The 18640-nt window shown below is 54.0% G+C and overlaps 3 protein-coding genes across 3 annotated transcripts; all 3 read right to left on the bottom strand.

Moving 5' to 3' along the window:
• Positions 1-23: 23 nt before the first annotated feature.
• Positions 24-2802, bottom strand: LOC102426321 (alpha-1-acid glycoprotein-like). The gene is made up of 6 exons (XM_014464874.2): positions 2666-2802; positions 2132-2274; positions 1837-1907; positions 710-817; positions 444-547; positions 24-178 (listed from the first exon to the last, which is right to left on the bottom strand). The coding sequence occupies exons 1-6, from the start codon at positions 2774-2776 to the stop codon at positions 92-94; spliced, it is 624 nt and encodes a 207-aa protein (XP_014320360.1). The 5' UTR covers positions 2777-2802; the 3' UTR covers positions 24-91.
• Positions 2803-5053: 2251 nt separating this feature from the next.
• Positions 5054-8061, bottom strand: LOC102426009 (alpha-1-acid glycoprotein 1). The gene is given in 7 exon segments (XM_014464875.2): positions 5054-5243; positions 5502-5554; positions 5557-5595; positions 5781-5888; positions 7094-7164; positions 7394-7536; positions 7925-8061. Coding segments are annotated over 7 exon segments (612 nt in total). The 5' UTR covers positions 8036-8061; the 3' UTR covers positions 5054-5156.
• A 4581-nt stretch (positions 8062-12642) lies between these two features.
• On the bottom strand, positions 12643-17800 carry LOC102425697 (alpha-1-acid glycoprotein-like). The gene is made up of 7 exons (XM_023763051.1): positions 17677-17800; positions 17143-17285; positions 16864-16934; positions 15746-15853; positions 15472-15575; positions 15148-15206; positions 12643-12739 (listed from the first exon to the last, which is right to left on the bottom strand). The coding sequence occupies exons 1-7, from the start codon at positions 17785-17787 to the stop codon at positions 12712-12714; spliced, it is 624 nt and encodes a 207-aa protein (XP_023618819.1). The 5' UTR covers positions 17788-17800; the 3' UTR covers positions 12643-12711.
• Between the last annotated feature and the right edge of the window lie 840 nt (positions 17801-18640).

Here is an 18640-nt window from a genome sequence, read left to right as displayed (position 1 = left end):
GCAGAAACTTTATTGGTGCAACTGAGGAAAAGAACTGAGGCACACAGGGTGGGTGGGTGGGGTCTCAGGATGGGCCCCGAGTCCCGGGGTCCTAATCCAATGCTGGGCCTGTCTCGGACCTCTCCTTTTCCTTCTTCCTTTCCTCGTCGTGCTGCTTCTCCACCGGCAGGCACAGATTCTGCAGGACAGCAGGAGAAGAAACACAATGATGGGGGTGGGCAGGGCCTCCTGAGGGGAAGGTGGAGTGTGCTCTGGACTGGGGCTCCAGTCCCCATGGGCCTCTGGGAAGCTCAGCTGTCCTTCCAGTGAGATGGGCACAGAAAAGCCGGCTCTCCTGCCTGGCTGTGCAGCCCTGGCCGGGAGATGGCCCTCTCTGGGCCTCTGGGGCTGCCCAAAGCAGGAGCGCCCTCAGGTGGGCACCGCCTAGTCCTCCTTGCCCTCACCTTTTTCTCATCAGAGTACATGACTTCCGACTTGTCCATGCCCATGCACGTGAGGTAGTCATAGAACTGTTGCATTTGCTCCGGGGTCACCTCTGGCTTGTCAGCTGCAGGAGGGAGCAAGGGGACAGGTGAGAATGTCAGTGTGTGTGGGGGTGGGAGGGGTGGGAAGGGCAGGGTAGAGGCCAGGGAGTACTGGAGGTCTAGGGGCCCAGCCCTAGGAGCAGGCGGTACTAGGGGAAGGCTGGTGGGAGTTTGGGGGTGCCTACCAAAGAAGGACAGCCCCATGTTCTGCTTGTCTTCTGGGAAAGAGGCGAGCATGAAGATCTTGGGGTCCTTGGAGAGGACCAGTTGCCCATAATGTTCTGTGCCATTCCCTGGAAGAGAAAGCCGCTGGGTGAGACCATGGAGTAAGCACAGTGGGTCCCTCCTCACAGGTGAGGAAAGCTGGGGGTGCTCAGGCCCACACAGCCAATCCGTGAGGGCCAGGGGTTCACCTGGACCACTGTCCCTCACCCCTACTGTGCGCCAGGCCCTGTGCCAAATGGATGTGGAATCAGAGGAGCCTCTGTGAACTGTGGCTGTCAGGGCCTTCTCCCCATTTTCCAGATGAGGAAAATGAGGTTCAGAGAGGAGCCTGGGGTGTTGGTTCAATTCCATTGGCATTTGTGTGTTCCTGCTATAGGCCTTCTCTGCAGTGATGGTGGGATCATGGGTGAAGTCACTGCCTGCCCAATAAACAGGCTGCCACCCTTAGGTCCCAGAGGGTAAAGAGTGGTTGAGCCCTTGCCAGTTTGGCTTAGAGGATAGAGCATCGGCCCATTGACTGAAGGGTCCAGGGTTCAGTTCCGGCCAAGGGCATGTATCTTGGTTGCAGACTCAATCCCTGGCCCTGGTGTGGGAGGCAGCCAATCAATATGTCTGTCACACATTGATGTTTCCTTTCTCTCCGTCTCTCCCCCTCCCTTTCACTCTCTAAAAATCAATGGGAAAACATCCTCGTGAGCATTTACAAAAAACAAAAAGGCTGGAGGAGAGGCAGGACTGGAAACAACCTCGGGTAGAGTCCAGGTCTAATTGCAGGAGTGAGAGGGACAAGTGGGCTCCTGTCTCTCCATTTCCTGAGCTGATCACTGCAATGTCCTTGGGTGGTTTGTGAGTATTAAAGTGGGTTAATTCATAGAAAGCACTTCAAACAGCACCCGGCACATAGTAAGAGCTCAGAGATGCTGGCAGCTATGACTGATGGCTTCAGTGTGCAGGCAGCGGGCCCATGGAGATGGAAGGAGAGGGCGTCTCCGGGCTCTCTGTGCCCAAAGCCCCCAGGTCCCCTCCTTTGGCCTGGCCCACCCACCATCTCCCATCCCACACAGCAACCCTTCCCCTCAGGGCTCACCGGATTTGGTCAGGGTCGCATTTTCCCGATGGACCTTCAGGATGGTGGAGTTATAGAGGCACTGGTCCCCCCTAAAGCCAGAGAGAAGAGGGGAGAAAAACAATAAGATAGTCAAGAAGTGGACTGTCACAATCTTGGAGGGGGAGAGTCAGGTGGCAATTAGAGTCACCCCCGCCCCCATCCCCTGATGAGAATGCTGAGGCAGCTGGGAGGAGGAGCCAGAAGCTGAGCTGCAGGTGGGGCTGAGCTGCAGGTGGGGCTGAGCTGGCACTTGAGGGCCATGTGCGGTTCTTACACAGTCATGTACTCTCTGAGCAGTATTGTGTCCGCCGTGTGGTTGGGGGTGAAGTAAAAGAAGGATGCATGGATTTCGCTAGCTTCCTTCTTGTACTCCGGGAAGCGGTAAGCCGAGGCGATATAAAACCACTTGCCAGAGATCTGAGGAGAAGCCAGGAGCAGGTGATGGAGACTGAGAGCTTAATCCTTGATAGTCAGCTGGGAGGAGACTCAGGCAGATCTTTCCACTTTGCAAATCAGCAGACAGAGGCCGGGGAGGGGTTGGGATGCAGGAAATCACTCTAGGAATGAGCCATCACCCCTCCGACGCTCCCCCCACCTCAGGCACCCCCACCCCTCACCCCTGCCCCAGTGCAGCTTGCCCTGCTGAGGGACTTTGCAAGGCAGCTCTGAGCTTGGAGGCAGAGGACCACCGCTGGAGGCTGGCCTGGTTCTCACCCCAGCGCCCAGCAGACGCTGACTGCAAGCCCGCAGGGGAAGGAAGTCCAGAGAGGGAGACAGCTCCCACGGCACTCAGGGCCCAGGCACCCACCTGGTCCAGGGAGGCATTGGTGATGGGCACCGAAAAATTGGGACACGCCGGGCTCTGGGCGTCCAGCAGGGGAAGAAGGCTCAAGACTGCAAGGGCCCAGGGCAGCGCCATGGCAAGACCAGGATGTGGCTAGAGTCCGAGGTACTGGTGGCTGAGGGGTGCGGTGACCTTTATAATGAGCTGTGGGCAGGGCCCTGGGGACCCGCTGTGACACAATCCTGTGAGTGTTTGGGAAATGCCATGCGCAGAACCTTCCCTCCTTTCCCAAAGGTCAGCCCAGGTAAAGCCTCCAAGCTCGGGTCTAATTTGGGTCCCTGACCTTGAGACCAGGGCCCAAAGGTCTGGCTGTTCAAAGCCAAGGTGGAAAGGGCTGGAGTGATATTAGTGAAGCTGGTAGATTCCATAGAGGGGCAGGTGCTCAGGGTTTCATCCAACTCCTGCCCCTCTGAGTGCCAGGACTTGAGAGGGACCCAGTCATAAATCAAATGCTGAAGGCAACTTGGAGGTTCCCAGGCTAGCCTGGGTGTAGGGGCGATGGGAGGGGGAGGGGTGAAAGGCGGCCGGGGAAGGCAAACATGGATTTAGTTCCAGTTGAGTGTGGTAACAACTGTGAAAGACCAAAAGTCCAGAGAGGCCCCAACCCAGGCCTGGAGGCAGGGATATTTTCCAAAGCAAATGAACAAAAACCAAAAAACAACAAGGGGCATTAAGTTGAATGTCTGTTTTCAGTAAATGTTTTATGTGAACCATCTCCAACATCTGAAACAGGAAATCACTTCTGTATCGTCTTCATCCTCTGCTATTCAAGTGGGAAGCTTGCTCTCTTTCACCAGCTGCCCCAATCCTGGAGCAGTGCCCAGCACACAGTGGGTGCTCAGGAATCCTGTGGAATCACTAACTCTACCACCCTTCTGCATTTCTACTTGACGGGGTCAAATCTTTATCCATACAAATCATATTTTCACAAAGTATCATTATGGTATGCTTACAACTTTGAATGCTGGTCCATTTTATTTTTTGTTTTTTTAAATGATATTTTTATTGAGTTCAGAGTGGGAGAGAGAGAGAGAGAGAGAGACTTCAATGATGAGAATCATTGATTGGCTGCCTCCTGCACACTCCCTACCTGGGATGGAGCTGGCAACCCAGGCTCGTCCCCTTGACCAGAATTGAACCTCTGACCCTTTAGTCTGCAGGCTGATGCTCCATCCACTGAACCAAACCAGCTAGGGCCATTTTATATATTTTGAATAGTTTTTCATGTTTCACTGTAGTGAGTGGTTGTGATTTTAAAGCTCATATCCCCTTTCATTCACTTCCTAGATTATAATATACTTAACCATGCCTTCTCTTTATATCTTTCTATAGCATTTTTTGTCATTACTAGAGGCCTGGTGCATGAAATTCATGCACGGGGGTTGGGGGGTGTCCCTCAACCCAGCTTGCACCCTCTCCAATCTGGGACCCCTCAAGGGATGTCCGACTGCCCCTTTAGTCCCAATCCTCCCAGGCCCCTCTCTGTTCCTCATCTCCAGACCCTTGCTCTGACCAGGGGATCCCTGTGGAATTGGGCCAGCTACCTGCCAGGCCGTGTCCTATCCCCCCTCACTGTAGCAGTGAGTACCTCAGCTTTTCTGGAATGTGTGTGCATCAGTGATATTTGTATATTGGGGGCATTGGAACAGTGTGTTTTCGTTATGAGGCAAATGAAGAAGAATGAATATTTATCTTTAAAAAAAACAACACCGCAAAACATTCTCAAAGTTTGTGCTGTTTGTGGTGTATGTCAATTGACCTGTGGTTTCTAAAGTCAGTTTGGTGGGATGGAAGGTTGTCACAGCCATTCCCCCCTTCCCCACCCGTGGGCCTGTTGGGGGCACATTCCCACTCTTCCTGCCTCCCTCTGGAGGCTTCTGTGTTTCCAACATTCCCCCTGTCTCTGTCTTGGCTCTGGCCCTGGCCCAGGAGCTCACCTCATTAGGCCCCACCCAGCTCACCTCCCAGATGGCCAGGGTGATGTTTGCCATAAGGTCCTTCAAGCCTGGCACCGTGCCCTGTGCCTGAGTCCTCTCCACCCCTTGCCCACCTGAACTCCCGCTTTAGTCCTCTGCCTTATGTTCCTCAAACGTGTCCTCTCAGACCCTTGGCTTGCGGCAGGATCAGCAGGTGTTAACCAAGCTCCTAATCTTTCTAGACTGGCTCAGATGCCCCTTCCAGGAAGCCTTCCCAGACTCTCCCTCCTGCAGAAGGAACCTTCTGGAGCTGGGCTCTCACACCAATGCCATCATCCATCCTGGCATGTGTGCTGGGGGTTACAGCAGGGGTTTCTGCAGCCAGGGGCACAGGCTTCAACATGAATGAATGAGTGAGTGAGCAAATGACAACCTGCCTATTCCAAATGTAGAAACTTTATTGATGCAACGGAGGAAAACAACTGAGGAACACAGGGTGGGTGGGGGTCTCATGATGGGCCCCCATAGTCACTGAGCTCCTAATCCAGTGCTGGGCCTGTCTCAGACCTCTCCTTTTCCTTCTTCCTTTCCTCGTCGTGCTGCTTCTCCAGTGGCAGGCATAGATTCTGCAGGAGAAGAAAGCACAGTGATGGGGGTGGGCAGGGTCTCTTGGGGAAAAAGTGGAGTGGGCTCTGGACTGGGGCTCCAGTCCCCATGGGCCTCTGGGAAGCTCAGCTGTCCCCGCAGTGAGATGGGCACAGAAAAGCAGGCTCTCCTGCCTGGCTGTGCAGCCCAGGCTGGGAGATGGCCCTCTCTGGGCCTCTGGGGCTGCCCAAAGCAGGAGCGCCCTCAGGTGGGCACCGCCTAGTCCTCCTTGCCCTCACCTTTTTCTCATCCGTGTACATGACTTCCGACTTGTCCATGCCCATGCACGTGAGAACTGTTGCATTTGCTCCGGGGTCACCTCTGGCTTGTCAGCTGCAGGAGGGAGCAAGGGGACAGGTGAGACAGGTGAGAATGTCAGCGTGTGTGTGTGGGGGGGGTTGTGGGGAGGATATGGAGGGAGGGGTGGGTAGAGGCCAGGGAGGACTAGAAGTCTAGGGGCCCAGCCCTAGGAGGAGGTGGTCCTGGGGGAAGCCTGGTGGGAGTTTAGGGGTGCCTACCAAAGATGGACAGCCCCATGTTCTGCTTGTCTTCTGGGAAAGTGGCAAGCATGAAGGTCTTGGGGTCCTTGGGAAGCAGCAGGTGGCGAAAATGTTCTGTGTCATTCTCTGGAAGAAAAAGCCTCTGGGTGAGACCATGGAGATGGCACAGTGGGTCTCTCCTCACAGGCGAGGAAACCTGGGTGTGCCCAGGCCCACACAGCCAATCGGTGAGGGACAGAGGTTCACTCCTGTGCACCAGGCCCTGTGCCGAATGGATGTGGAATCAGAGGAGCCTCTGTGAACTGTGGCTGTCAGGGTCTTTCTCCCCATTTTCCAGATGAGGAAAATGAGGTTCAGAGAGGAGCCTGGGGTGTTGGTTCAGTTCCATTGGCATTTGTGTGTTCCTGCTATGGGCCTTCTCTGCTGTGTTGGTGGGGACATGGGTGAAGTCACTGCCTGCCCAATAAACAGGCTGCCACCCTTAGGTCCCAGAGGACAAAGAGTGGTTGAGCCCTAGCCAGTTTGGCTAAGAGGATAGAGCATCGTCCCACGGACTGAAGTGTCCAGGGTTCAGTTCCGGCCAAGGGCATGTACCTCAGTTGCAGGCTTGATCCTAGGCCAGGGGTGGGCAAACTTTTTGACTCGAGGGCCACAATGGGTTCTTAAACTGGACCGAGGGCCGGAACAAAAAAAGGGGTGGAGTGTTTGTGTGAACTAATATAAATTCAAATTAAACATCATTACATAAAAGGGTACGGTCTTTTTTTTTTTTTTTTAGTTTTATTCATTTCAAACGGGCTGGATCCGGCCCGCGGGCCGTAGTTTGCCCACAGCTGTCCTAGGCCATGGTGTGGGAGGCAACCAATCAATGTGTGACTCTCACATTGATGTTTCCTTTCTCTCTTTCTCTCCTCATCCCTTTCACTCTCTAAAAACCAATGGGAAAATATCCTCAGGTGAGCATTTACAAAAGAAAATCTGTGGTTTAGAAGCAGGACTGGAACCAACCTCGGGTTGAGTCCAGGTCTAATTGCAGGAGGAGTGAGAGAGACAAGGGGGCTCCTGTCTCTCCATTTCCTGAGCTGATCACTGCAGTGTCCTCCTTGGGTGGTTTGTGAGTATTAAAGTGGGTTAATTCATAGAAAGCACTTCAAACAGCACCCGGCACATAGTAAGAGCTCAGAGATGTTGGCAGCTATGACTGATGGCTTCAGTGTGCAGGCAGCGGGCCCATGGAGATGGAAGAAGAGGGCGTCTCTGAGCTTCTGTGCCCAAAGCCCCCAGGACCCCTCATTTGGCCTGGCCCACCCACCCTTCCCCTCAGGGCTCACTGTATTTGGACAGGGTCGCATTTTCCCGTTGGATCTTCAGGATGGTGGAGTTATAGATGCACTGATCACCTCTAAAGCCAGAGAGAAGAGGGGAGAAAACAGTAAGATAGTCAAGAAGTGGACTGTCACAATCTTGGAGGGAGAGTCAGGTGGCAATTAGAGTCAGCCCCGACCCCATTCCCTAGATGAGAAGGCTGAGGCCAGGAGAGGGGAGGAGCTTGCTCAAGGTGTTTGGGCAGCTGGGAGGAGGAGCCAGAAGCTGGGCTGAGCTGGCATGCTTGGGTCATGTGTGAGTCTTACATGGTCATGTACTGTCTGAGCAGTATCGTGTCCTCCGTGTGGTTGGGGGTGAAGTAAAAGAAGACTGTATGGAGTTCGCTAGCTTCCTTCTTGTACTCCGGGAAGCGGTAAGCCGAGGCGATATAAAACCACTTGCCAGAGATCTGAGGAGAAGCCAGGAGCAGGTGATGGAGACTGAGAGCCTAATTCTTGATAGTCAGCTGGGAGGAGACTCAGGCAGATCTTTCCACTTTGCAAATCAGGAGACTGGAGGCCCGGGGGAGGAGTGGGGCTACAGGAGCTCACTCCAGGAATCAGCCATCACCCCCCACCTGGTCCAGGCCCCAACCCCTCCCACATGGCCCCTGGGCCAGTCAGCTTGCCCTGCTGAGGGACTTTGCAAGGCGACTCTGAGCTTGGAGGCAGAGGAAGCCGCTGAAGGCTGGCCTGGTTCTCACCCCAGCACCCAGGAGAGGCTGACCGCAAGCCCGCAGGGGAAGAGAGTCCAGAGAGGGAGACAGCTCCCACGGCCCTCAGGGCCCAGGCACCCACCTGGTCCAGGGAGGCATTGGTGATGGGCACCGAGAAATTGGGACACGCCGGGCTCTGGGCGTCCAGCAGGGGAAGAAGGCTCAAGACTGCAAGGGCCCAGGGCAGCGCCATGGCAAGACCAGGATGTGGCTAGAGTCCGAGGTACTGGTGGCTGAGGGGTGCAGTGACCTTTATAATGAGCTGTGGGCAGGGCCCTGGGGACCCGCTGTGACACAATCCTGTGAGCTTTTGGGAAATGCCATGCGCAGAACCTTCCCTCCTTTCCCAAAGATTAGGCCAGGTAAAGCCTCCAAGCTCAGGTCTAATTTGGGTCCCTGACCTCGAGATCAGAGTCCAAAGGTCTGGCTGTGCAAAGCCAAGGTGGAAAGGGCTGGAGTGATATTAGTGAAGATGGTAGATTCCATAGAGGGGCAGGTGCTCATGGTTTCATCCAACTCCTGCCCCTCTGAGTGCCAGGACTTGAGAGGGACCCAGTCATAAATCAAATGCTGAAGGCAACTTGGAGGTTCCCAGGCTAGCCTGGGTGTAGGGGTGATGGGTGGGGGAGGGTGCAGGGGGTAGGGGAAGGCAAACATGGATTCAGTTCCAGTTGAGTGTGGTAACAACTGTGAAAGACCAAAAGTCCAGAGAGGCCCCAACCCAGGCCTGGAGGCAGGGATATTTCCCAAAAAACAAACAAACAAAAATCAACACAGGGCATTAAGTTGAATGTCTGTTTTCAGTAAATGTTTTATGTGAACCATCTCCAACATCTGAAACAGGAAATCACTTCTGTGTTTTCTTCATCCTCTGATATTCAAGTGGGAATCTTGCTCTCTTTCACCAGCTGCCCCAATCCTGGAGCAGTGCCCAGCACACAGTGGGTGCTCAGGAAATCCTGTGCAATTACTAACTCTACCACCCTTCTGCATTTCTACATGTCGAGGTCAAATCTTTATCCATACAAATCATATTTTCACAAAGTAGTATTATGGTATGCTTACAACTTTGAATGCTCGTCCATTTTATTTTTTTTTAAATAATATTTTTATTGATTTCAGAGAGGAAGGGAGAGGGAGAGGGAGACAGAAATATCAATAACAAGTGAGACTCATTGATTGGCTGCCTCCTGCACGCCCAGTATTGCGGATTGAGCCCGCAACGTGAGCATGTGCCCTTGAATGGAATCAAACCTGGGACCTTTCATTCCACAGACTAATGCTCCATCCACTGAACCAAACCAGCTAGGGCCATTATATATATTTTGAATTTTTCACTGTAGTGAGTGGTTGTGATTTTAAAGTTCACATCACCTTTCATTCACTTCCTAGATGATAATTTCCTTAATTATGCCCTCTTTTTATATCTTTTAAAAAAATTTTTTTTTTATTGATTTCAGATAGGAAGGGAGAGGAGAGGGACAGAGAGATAGAAACATCTATCCACTGAGCCAAATTGGCTAGGGCTCTTTCTATCTTTCTATAGCATTTTATGTTATTATTTCCAGCTTTATTGAGGTACTTGAGGCCCGGTGCATGAAATTCTTGCATGGGGGGATGGGATGGGGTCCCTCAGCCTGGCCTGCACCCTCTCTAATCTAGGACCCCTCAGGGGATGTCCGACTACTGGTTTAGGCCCAAATCCCCAGGGACTGCATCCCTCTTGCAAACTGGGACTGCTGGCTCCTAACTGCTCACCAGCCTGCCTGCCTGATCACCCCTAACCACTATGCCTGCTTGCCTGATCGCCCCTAACTGCTCTCCCCTGCCAGCATGATTGGCCCTAACCTCCTCTGCCTTGGCCCCTGCCAATGTGGCTTTGTCCAGAAGGACATCCAGAAGGATGTCTGGTCTAATTAGCATATTACCCTTTTATTAGTATAGATATATACACATAGTTATGCACATATACCATGTGTGTGCGCACACAATAGAAAGAGACAGAGAGGTCATTATACTAACCCCCTCAATTCTGCAGCCATGTAGGAAGCTGACACAAACTGTTCTGTGTTCGCCCCCAGGCCAGGAGTACCATGTTCTGCCCCCCAAGATTGTACCAAAAGGCAATAGCACAGTCTCCTGTCCCACTGCCAGCCTGTGAGGACCCAGGACGCAGGTAAGGGATGGAAGTGGCCAGGGCCAGGAGGGGAGGGTAATGTCTGGCCAGATGTGGGCCTGCCTGAGCGTGGAGGCAGGTCAAAGCTACAGACCAGGGAACCGGATTTTTCTGGGATCCCCAGGCCTCCCAGGGTGTCCTGCCCTCACACCTGTTGCTCCAGGTGCTGCGGCCTAAAGCCACCCTCCTTGACCTTAACATGGAGAAACCAGGGACATGATTTAAGCAGTTCCATAAGAGTCCTCCTAGGAGGGTGCAGCCAGCCAGGGGACTGGCAGCAGCGATTACATCTTATCTCCCCTCCCTGCTCCCTCCACTCCCATTCTTTCCCCCAAACCCAACAGGGAAGACTTGTGGGGAGAGCAGTGGCCTGAGAATATGGGCATTCAGTTCAAGTCCCAGCTCTCCCCACTGACTTGCTGTGTGACGTTAGCAAAGTTCCTAACTTCTCTGGGCTTCAAGTACCACATCGATAATGAAAGGGTTGGAGATGGGCTCTGGGGCCTTTCAAGCAATGATGATGATAATGATTATGATAATGATGGAGCTGACATTTATTAATTGCCTACTGTATACAGGGCATCATGCTAAGGGTTTGACAAACATTAATCCTTGCAATTCTATGAAGTAGGTTTTGCCCCCTATGTTATTGTGGCATTTTATGAGTAGGGAAGCTAAGAGGTCAAGGAACTTGCCCAGGGACATTTAGTGGGGCCTTGACTTACGAGTGTCCCGACTAACGAGTTTTTTGAGATACCAGCTATAGTTAACGAGCTCCTTAACAAGCTTGGTCTCTGAATGAATTAAACTCGTAAGTCAAGACCCCACTGTATAGCTTACAAGTGGTAAAGCCTGCATTTGAACCCAGGTCCTTGTGACTCCAGAACCCTAGCACTTTACTGTGTCCTTGTTGGAGTTCCAATAGTCCTCTCCATTCGCTCGTTCATTCATTCATTCATTCATTCATTCATTCAGAGTGTCTGCTGTCACCTTGGGGTCTCTATTTCTGCGGCCGTTCCATGTCCTTCCAGGCTCAGACCTGTGGACAGAACTAACCAGCGTGCTGTCCCCAGGGGTGGATGGGCCAGGGGGGAGGAGAAGGGCCCCGGGCTCAGGGCCCGACAGCCCTGACCGGCATAGCCACGTCATTGTTTTGGGCAGGTCACTGTTCCTCTGTGACATGGGCTGTGGTGAGGATGAAATGAACTAATAAATGTACAGACAGTCTGTACTGCATAGAGGGTGCCCAGGAACCATAGTGCTTCTAATGCTGCTGCAACTTGGGCTGATGGGGCCCTCAATGTTCTCCAGCTGCAAGACTGAGCATGCTCAGAGGCTGAGGCCTGTGCGCCCTCTAGAAAGCTGCATGTGCCTCTGCTGCCCCCCGGTGGTCCGCCGCCTTATAGCCCCTGCTTGCCAGCCAGGAGGGTTGGTTGGGTTTTGTTTTTGTGGCTTCTGCCCCGGGGGAAGTTTTGGGTAACTCTCAGGCCAAGCTGGTCCTCAAATTCTCAGAAGGTAGGGGTGTGGGGGCACGGAGTAATTAACCCAGATGGGCCCTGAGGGGGGGAAATGGATTCAAGAAGCTGGTTTATTGGCCACTGGGTTCAGGGGACGTGTATTAGTATCTAGTGGGTGCTGATTAGCCCTGGATGTGAATCCAGGACTGGCCCCTCAGCTCTGGGACCCTGGGCCTCCGGAGCCGACATTTACAGGCAGCACACAGAGCTTTTTACGTGGATTGTCCTATTGGACCTGCCCCGGGAGCTGGTTTAGGTGAGGAAACGGAGCTCTGAAAAGGTGAAGTGGCCTGGCCAGGGTTCTGTGGCTGGACAAGCAGAATGAGGGGATTTGGGGCAGACCTCGGCACCACCTCACTTCTCTGAGCTTCCTTTGCTCATCTGTGAAATAAGCATCATAAGCCTGAGCGAGGGAATGAGCTAGTGGTGATAAAGCACCTGTTCCCAGCCTGGCACCTGGGTCCTGAGGATGATGATCTGGTCCCAGGCAGGGCACTGTTTAACCGCTTGGGCAACTGCCAGACTGTTGCCAAAGTGCCGGCACCACTTCACAGCAGCGTGTGCGGGTGCCAGTGTCCCCACACCCTTGCCAGCACTTGTCCAACATTCCCCCTGTCTCTGTCTTGGCTCTGGCCCTGGTCCAGGAGCTCACCTCATCAGGCCCCACTCAGCTCACGTCCCACATGGCCAGGGTGATGTTTGCCATAAGGTCCTACAAGCCTGGCACCATACTGTGTGCCTGAGTCCTCTCCACCCCTTACCCACCTGAACTCCCGCTTTGGGTCCTCTGCCTTATGTTCCTCAAACGTGTCCTCTCAGACCCTGGATTGCAGCAGGATCAGCAGATGTTATCAAGCTACTAATCTTTCTAGGCTGGTGGAGATGCCCCTTGCAGGAAGCCTTCCCAGACTCCCCCTCCTGCAGAAGGAACCTTCTCGAGCTGGGCTCCCACACCACATGCCATCATTCATCCTGGCATATGTGCTGGGGTTACAGCAGGGGCTTCTGCAGCCAGGGGCACAGGCTTCAACATGAATGAATGAGTGAATGAATGAGTGAGCCAATGACAACCTGCCTATTCCAAATGCAGAAACTTTATTGGTGCAACTGAGGAAAAGAACTGAGGCACACAGGGTGGGTGGGGGGTCTCAGGATAGGCCCCAAGTCCCCGGGGTCCTAATCCAATGCTGGGCCTGTCTCAGACCTCTCCTTTTCCTTCTTCCTTTCCTCGTCGTGCTGCTTCTCCAGTGGCAGACACAGATTCTGCAGGAGAAGAAACACAATGATGGGGGTGGGCAGGAGCTCCTGGGGGGATGGTGGAGTGTGCTCTGGACAGGGCTCCAGTCCCCATGGGTTTCTGGGAAGCTCAGCTGTCCTTCCAGTGAGATGGGCACAGAAAAGCAGGCTCTCCTGCCTGGCTGTGCAGCCCAGGCTAGGAGATGGCCCTCTCTGGGCCTCTGGGGCTGCCCAAAGCAGGAGCGCCCTCAGGTGGGCACTGCCTGGTCCTCCTTGCCCTCACCTTTTTCTCATCGCTGTACATGACTTCTGACTTGTCCATGCCCATGCACGTGAGGTAGTCATAGAACTGTTGCATTTGCTCCGGGGTCACCTCTGGCTTGTCAGCTGCAGTAGGGAGCAAGGGGACAGGTGAGAATGTCAGTGTGTGTGTGTGTGTGTGTGTGTGTGTGTGTGTGTTGGGGGTTCGGCGGGGAGAAGGCAGGGTAGAGGGCAGGGAGGACTGGAGGTCTAGGGGACCAGCCCTAGGAGCAGGTGGTCCTGGGGGAAGCCTGGTGGGAGTTTGGGGGTACCTACCAAAGAAGGACAGCCCCATGTTCTGCTTGTCTTCTGGGAAAGAGGCGAGCATGAAGATCTTGGGGTCCTTGGAGAGGATCAGTTGCCCATAATGTTCTCTGCCATTCTCTGGAAGAGAAAGCCGCTGGGTGAAGTCAGCACAGTGGGTCCCTCCTCACAGGTGAGGAAACCTGGGGGTTCTCAGGCCCACACAGCCAATCGGTGAGGGCCAGGGGTTCACCTGGGCCACGTGTTCCTCACTGCCCTGTGCCGAATGGATGTGGAATCAGAGGAGCCTCTGTGAACTGTGGCTGTCAGGGCCTTTCTCCCCATTTTACAGATGAGGAAAATGAGGTTCAGAGAGGAGCCTGGGGTGTTGGTTCAATTCCATTGTCATTTGTGTGTTCCTGTGATGGGCCTTCTCTGCAGTGATGGTGGGGTCATGGGTGGGCTGCCACCCTTAGGTCCCAGAGGACAAAGAGTGGTTGAGGCCTTGCCGGTTTGGCTAAGAAAATAGAGCATCGGCCCACGGACTGAAGGGTCCAGGGTTCCATCTCCGCCAAGGGTATGCACCTCAATTGCAGGCTCAATACCCAGCCCTGGTGTGGGAGGCAACCAATCACTGTGTCTCTCTCACATTGATGTTTCCTTTCTTTCTGTCTCTCCCCCTCACTTTCACTCTCTCTAAAAATCAATGAGAAAATATCCTCAGGTGAGGATTAATAAAAAACAAACAACAAGAGTGGTTGAGAGGCAGGACTAGAACCAACCTCGGGTTGAGTCCACTTCTAATTGCAGGAGGAGTGAGAGAGACAAGGGGGCTCCTGTCTCTCCATTTCCTGAGCTGATCACTGCAATGGCCTCCTTGGGTGGTTTGTGAGTATTAAAGTGGGTTAATTCATAGAAAGCACTTCAAACAGCACCCGGCACATAGTAAGAGCTCAGAGATGCTGGCAGCTATGACTGATGGCTTCAGTGTGCAGGCAGCGGGCCCATGGAGATGTAAGAAGTGGGTGTCTCCTGGCTCTCTGTGCCCAAAGCCCCCAGGTCCCCTCCTTTGGGCCTGGCCCACCCACCATCTCCCCTCCCACACAGCAACCCTTCCCCTCAGGGCTCACCGTATTTGGACAGGGTCGCATTTTCCCGTTGGACCTTCAGGATGGTGGAGTGATAGAAGCACTGGTCCCCCCTAAAGCCAGACAGAAGAGGGGAGAAAAACAGTAAGATAGTCAAGAAGTGGACTGTCACAATCTTGGAGGGGGAGAGTCAGGTGGCAATTAGAGTTACCCCCGCCCCCATTCCCTGGATGAGAAGGCTGAGGCAGCTGAAAGGAGGAGCCAGAAGATGGGCTGCAGCTGGGGTTGAGCTGGCACTTGAGGGCCATGTGCGGGTCTTACAGGGTCATGTACTCTCTGAGCAGTATCGTGTCCTCCCTGTGGTTGGGGGTGAAGTAAAAGAAGGATGCATGGATTTTGCTAGCTTCCTTCTTGTACTCCGGGAAGCGGTAAGCCGAGGCGATATAAAACCACTTGCCAGAGATCTGAGGAGAAGCCAGGAGCAGGTGATGGAGACTGAGAGCTTAATCCTTGATAGTCAGCTGGGAGGAGACTCGGGCAGATCTTTCCACTTTGCAAATCAGGAGACAGAGGCCTCGGGGAGTAGTGTGGCTGCTGGAGCTCACTCTAGGAAACAGACTTTACCCCCCTACCCCCTGCTCCCAAACTCCCAATTCCCAGTCAGCTTGCCCTGCTGAGGGACTTTGCAAGGAGGCTCTGAGCTTGGAGGCAGAGGACCGCCACTGGAGACTGGCCTGTCTTGGACCTCTCCTTTTCCTTCTTTCTTTCCTCGTCGTGCTGCTTCTCCAGCGGCAGGCACAGATTCTGCAGGACAGCAGGAGAAGAAACACAATGATGGGGGTGGGCAGGGCCTCCTGGGGGGAAGGTGGAGTGCACTCTGGACTGGGGCTCCAGTCCCCATGGGCCTCTGGGAAGCTCAGTTGTCCCCGCAGTGAGATGGGCACAGAAAAGCAGGCTCTCCTGCCTGGCTGTGCAGCCCTGACTGGGAGATGGCCCTCTCTGGGCCTCTGGGGCTGCCCAAAGCAGGAGCGCCCTCAGGTGGGCACCGCCTAGTCCTCCTTGCCCTCACCTTTTTCTCATCAGAGTACATGACTTCCGACTTGTCCATGCCCATGCACGTGAGGTAGTCATAGAACTGTTGCATTTGCTCCGGGGTCACCTCTCGCTTGTCAGCTGCATGAGGGAGCAAGGGGACAGGTGAGAATGTCTGTGTGTGTGTGTGTGGGGGGGGGTTCGGCGGGGAGAAGGCAGGGTAGAGGGCAGGGAGGACTGGAGGTCTAGGGGCCCAGCCCTAGGAGCAGGTGGTCCTGGGGGAAGGCTGGTGGGAGTTTGGGGTTGCCTACCAAAGAAGGACAGCCCCATGTTCTGCTTGTCTTCTGGGAAAGAGGCGAGCATGAAGATCTTGGGGTCCTTGGAGAGGATCAGTTGCCCATAATGTTCTCTGCCATTCTCTGGAAGAGAAAGCCGCTGGGTGAGACCATGGAGTCAGCACAATGGGTCCCTCCTCACAGGTGAGGAAACCTGGGGGTTCTCAGGCCCACACAGCCAATCGGTGAGGGCCAGGGGTTCACCTGGGCCACGTGTTCCTCACTCCTACTGTGCACCAGGCCCTGTGCCGAATGGATGTGGAATCAGAGGAGCCTCTGTGAACTGTGGCTGTCAGGGCCTTTCTCCCCATTTTACAGATGAGGAAAATGAGGTTCAGTTAGGAGCCTCGGGTGTTGGTTCAATTCCATTGGCATTTGTGTGTTCCTGTGATGGGCCTTCTCTGCAGTGATGGTGGGGTCATGGGTGGGCTGCCACCCTTAGGTCCCAGAGGACAAAGAGTGGTTGAGGCCTTGCCGGTTTGGCTAAGAAAATAGAGCATCGGCCCACGGACTGAAGGGTCCAGGGTTCCATCTCCGCCAAGGGTATGTACCTCAATTGCAGGCTCAATACCCAGCCCTGGTGTGGGAGGCAACCAATCACTGTGTCTCTCTCACTTTGATGTTTCCTTTCTTTCTGTCTCTCCCCCTCACTTTCACTCTCTCTAAAAATCAATGAGAAAATATCCTCAGGTGAGGATTAATAAAAAACAAACAACAAGAGTGGTTGAGAGGCAGGACTAGAACCAACCTCGGGTTGAGTCCACGTCTAATTGCAGGAGGAGTGAGAGAGACAAGGGGGCTCCTGTCTCTCCATTTCCTGAGCTGATCACTGCAATGTCCTCCTTGGGTGGTTGTGAGTATTAAAGTGGGTTAATTCATAGAAAGCACTTCAAACAGCACCCGGCACATAGTAAGAGCTCAGAGATGCTGGCAGCTATGACTGATTGCTTCAGTGTGCAGGCAGCAGGCCCATGGAGATGTAAGAGGTGGGCGTCTCCGGGCTCTCTGTGCCCAAAGCTCCCAGGTCCCCTCCTTTGGCCAGGCCCACCCACCATCTCCCATCCCACACAGCAACCCTTCCCCTCAGGGCTCACCGTATTTGGACAGGGTCGCATTTTCCCGTTGGACCTTCAGGATGGTGGAGTGATAGAAGCACTGGTCCCCCCTAAAGCCAGACAGAAGAGGGGAGAAAAACAGTAAGATAGTCAAGAAGTGGATTGTCACAATCTTGGAGGGGGAGTGTCAGGTGGCAATTAGAGTTACCCCCAGCCCCATTCCCTGGATGAGAAGGCTGAGGAAGCTGGGAGGAGGAGCCAGAAGCTGGGCTGCAGCTGGGGTTGAGCTGGCACTTGAGGGCCATGTGCGGGTCTTACAGGGTCATGTACTCTCTGAGCAGTATTGTGTCCTCCGTGTGGTTGGGGGTGAAGTAAAAGAAGGATGCATGGATTTTGCTAGCTTCCTTCTTGTACTCGGGGAAGCGGTAAGCCGAGGCGATATAAAACCACTTGCCAGAGATCTGAGGAGAAGCCAGGAGCAGGTGATGGAGACTGAGAGCTTAATCCTTGATAGTCAGCTGGGAGGAGACTCAGGCAGATCTTTCCACTTTGCAAATCAGCAGACAGAGGCCGGGGAGGGGTTGGGCTGCAGGAGCTCACTCTAGGAATCAGCCATCACCCCTCCGACGCTCCCCCCACTTCACCCACCCCCACCCCTCACCCCTGCCCCAGTGCAGCTTGCCCTGCTGAGGGACTTTGTAAGGCGGCTCTGAGCTTGAGGCTGAGGACCGCCACTGGAGGCTGGCCTGGTTCTCACCCCAGCGCCCAGGAGAGGCTGACCGCAAGCCCACAGGGGAAGGGAAGTCCAGAGAGGGAGACAGCTCCCACGGCACTCAGGGCCCAGGCACCCACCTGGTCCAGGGAGGCATTGGTGATGGGCACCGAGAAATTGGGACACGCCGGGCTCTGGGCGTCCAGCAGGGGAAGAAGGCTCAAGACTGCAAGGGCCCAGGGCAGCGCCATGGCAAGACGAGGATGCCACTAGCGTTGCAGGAACTGGTGGCTGAGGGGTGCGAGGATGCCACTAGCGTTGCAGGAACTGGTGGCTGAGGGGTGCGGTGACCTTTATAATGAGCTGTGGGCAGGGCCCTGGGGACCCGCTGTGACACAATCCTGTGAGTGTTTGGGAAATGCCATGCGCAGAACCTCCCTCTTTTCCCAAAGGTCAGCCCAGGTAAAGCCTCCAAGCTCGTGTCTAATTTGGGTCTCCGAACTTGAGGCCAGGGCCCAAAGGTCTGGCTGTTCAATGCCAAGGTGGAAAGGGCTGGCGTGATATTAGTGAAGATGGTAGATTCCATAGAGGGGCAGGTGCTCAGGGTTTCATCCAACTCCTGCCCCTCTGAGTGCCAGGACTTGAGAGGGACCCAGTCATCAATCAAATGTTAAGGCAACTTGGAGGTTCCCAGGCTAGCCTGGGTGTAGGGGCGATGGGCGGGGGAGGGGTCCCTGGGTGAGGGAAGGTAAACATGGATTCAGTTCCAGTTGAGTGTGGTAACAACTGTGAAAGACCAAAAGTCCAGAGAGGCCCCAACCCAGGCCTGGAGGCAGGGACATTTTCCAAAAAACAAACAAACAAAAAACAACACAGGGCGTTAAGTTGAATGTCTGTTTTCAGTAAATGTTTTATGTGAACCATCTCCAACATCTGAAACAGGAAATCACTTCTGTGTTGTCTTCATCCTCTGCTATTCAAGTGGGAAGCTTGCTCTCTTTCACCAGCTGCCCCAATCCTAGAGCAGTGCCCAGCACACAGTGGCTGCTCAGGAATCCTGTGCAATTACTAACTCTACCACCCTTCTGCATTTCTACATGACGG

This window comes from Myotis lucifugus, unplaced genomic scaffold, assembly GCF_000147115.1.
Source record: "Myotis lucifugus unplaced genomic scaffold, Myoluc2.0 scaffold_273, whole genome shotgun sequence".
Taxonomy (NCBI): domain Eukaryota; kingdom Metazoa; phylum Chordata; class Mammalia; order Chiroptera; family Vespertilionidae; genus Myotis; species Myotis lucifugus.
The sequence above is the reverse complement of the archived record's forward strand: the minus strand, read 5'-3'. Positions and strand labels throughout refer to the sequence as shown.

Bases quoted from the DNA above. Each gene is read 5' to 3' on its own strand.
- LOC102426321 (XM_014464874.2), bottom strand. From the start codon at position 2,776: ATGGCGCTGCCCTGGGCCCTTGCAGTCTTGAGCCTTCTTCCCCTGCTG. The intron at 1,908-2,131 runs GTAAGAACCGCA...CTCTGGCTTTAG, and splicing joins CTCAGAGAGTACATGACTGT to GGGGGACCAGTGCCTCTATA. The intron at 179-443 runs GTGAGGGCAAGG...GCTGTCCTGCAG, and splicing joins TGTACTCTGATGAGAAAAAG to AATCTGTGCCTGCCGGTGGA.
- LOC102425697 (XM_023763051.1), bottom strand. From the start codon at position 17,787: ATGGCGCTGCCCTGGGCCCTTGCAGTCTTGAGCCTTCTTCCCCTGCTG. The intron at 16,935-17,142 runs GTAAGACCCGCA...GTCTGGCTTTAG, and splicing joins CTCAGAGAGTACATGACCCT to GGGGGACCAGTGCTTCTATC. The intron at 15,854-16,863 runs GTGAGCCCTGAG...TTTCTCTTCCAG, and splicing joins TGCGACCCTGTCCAAATACG to AGAATGGCAGAGAACATTAT.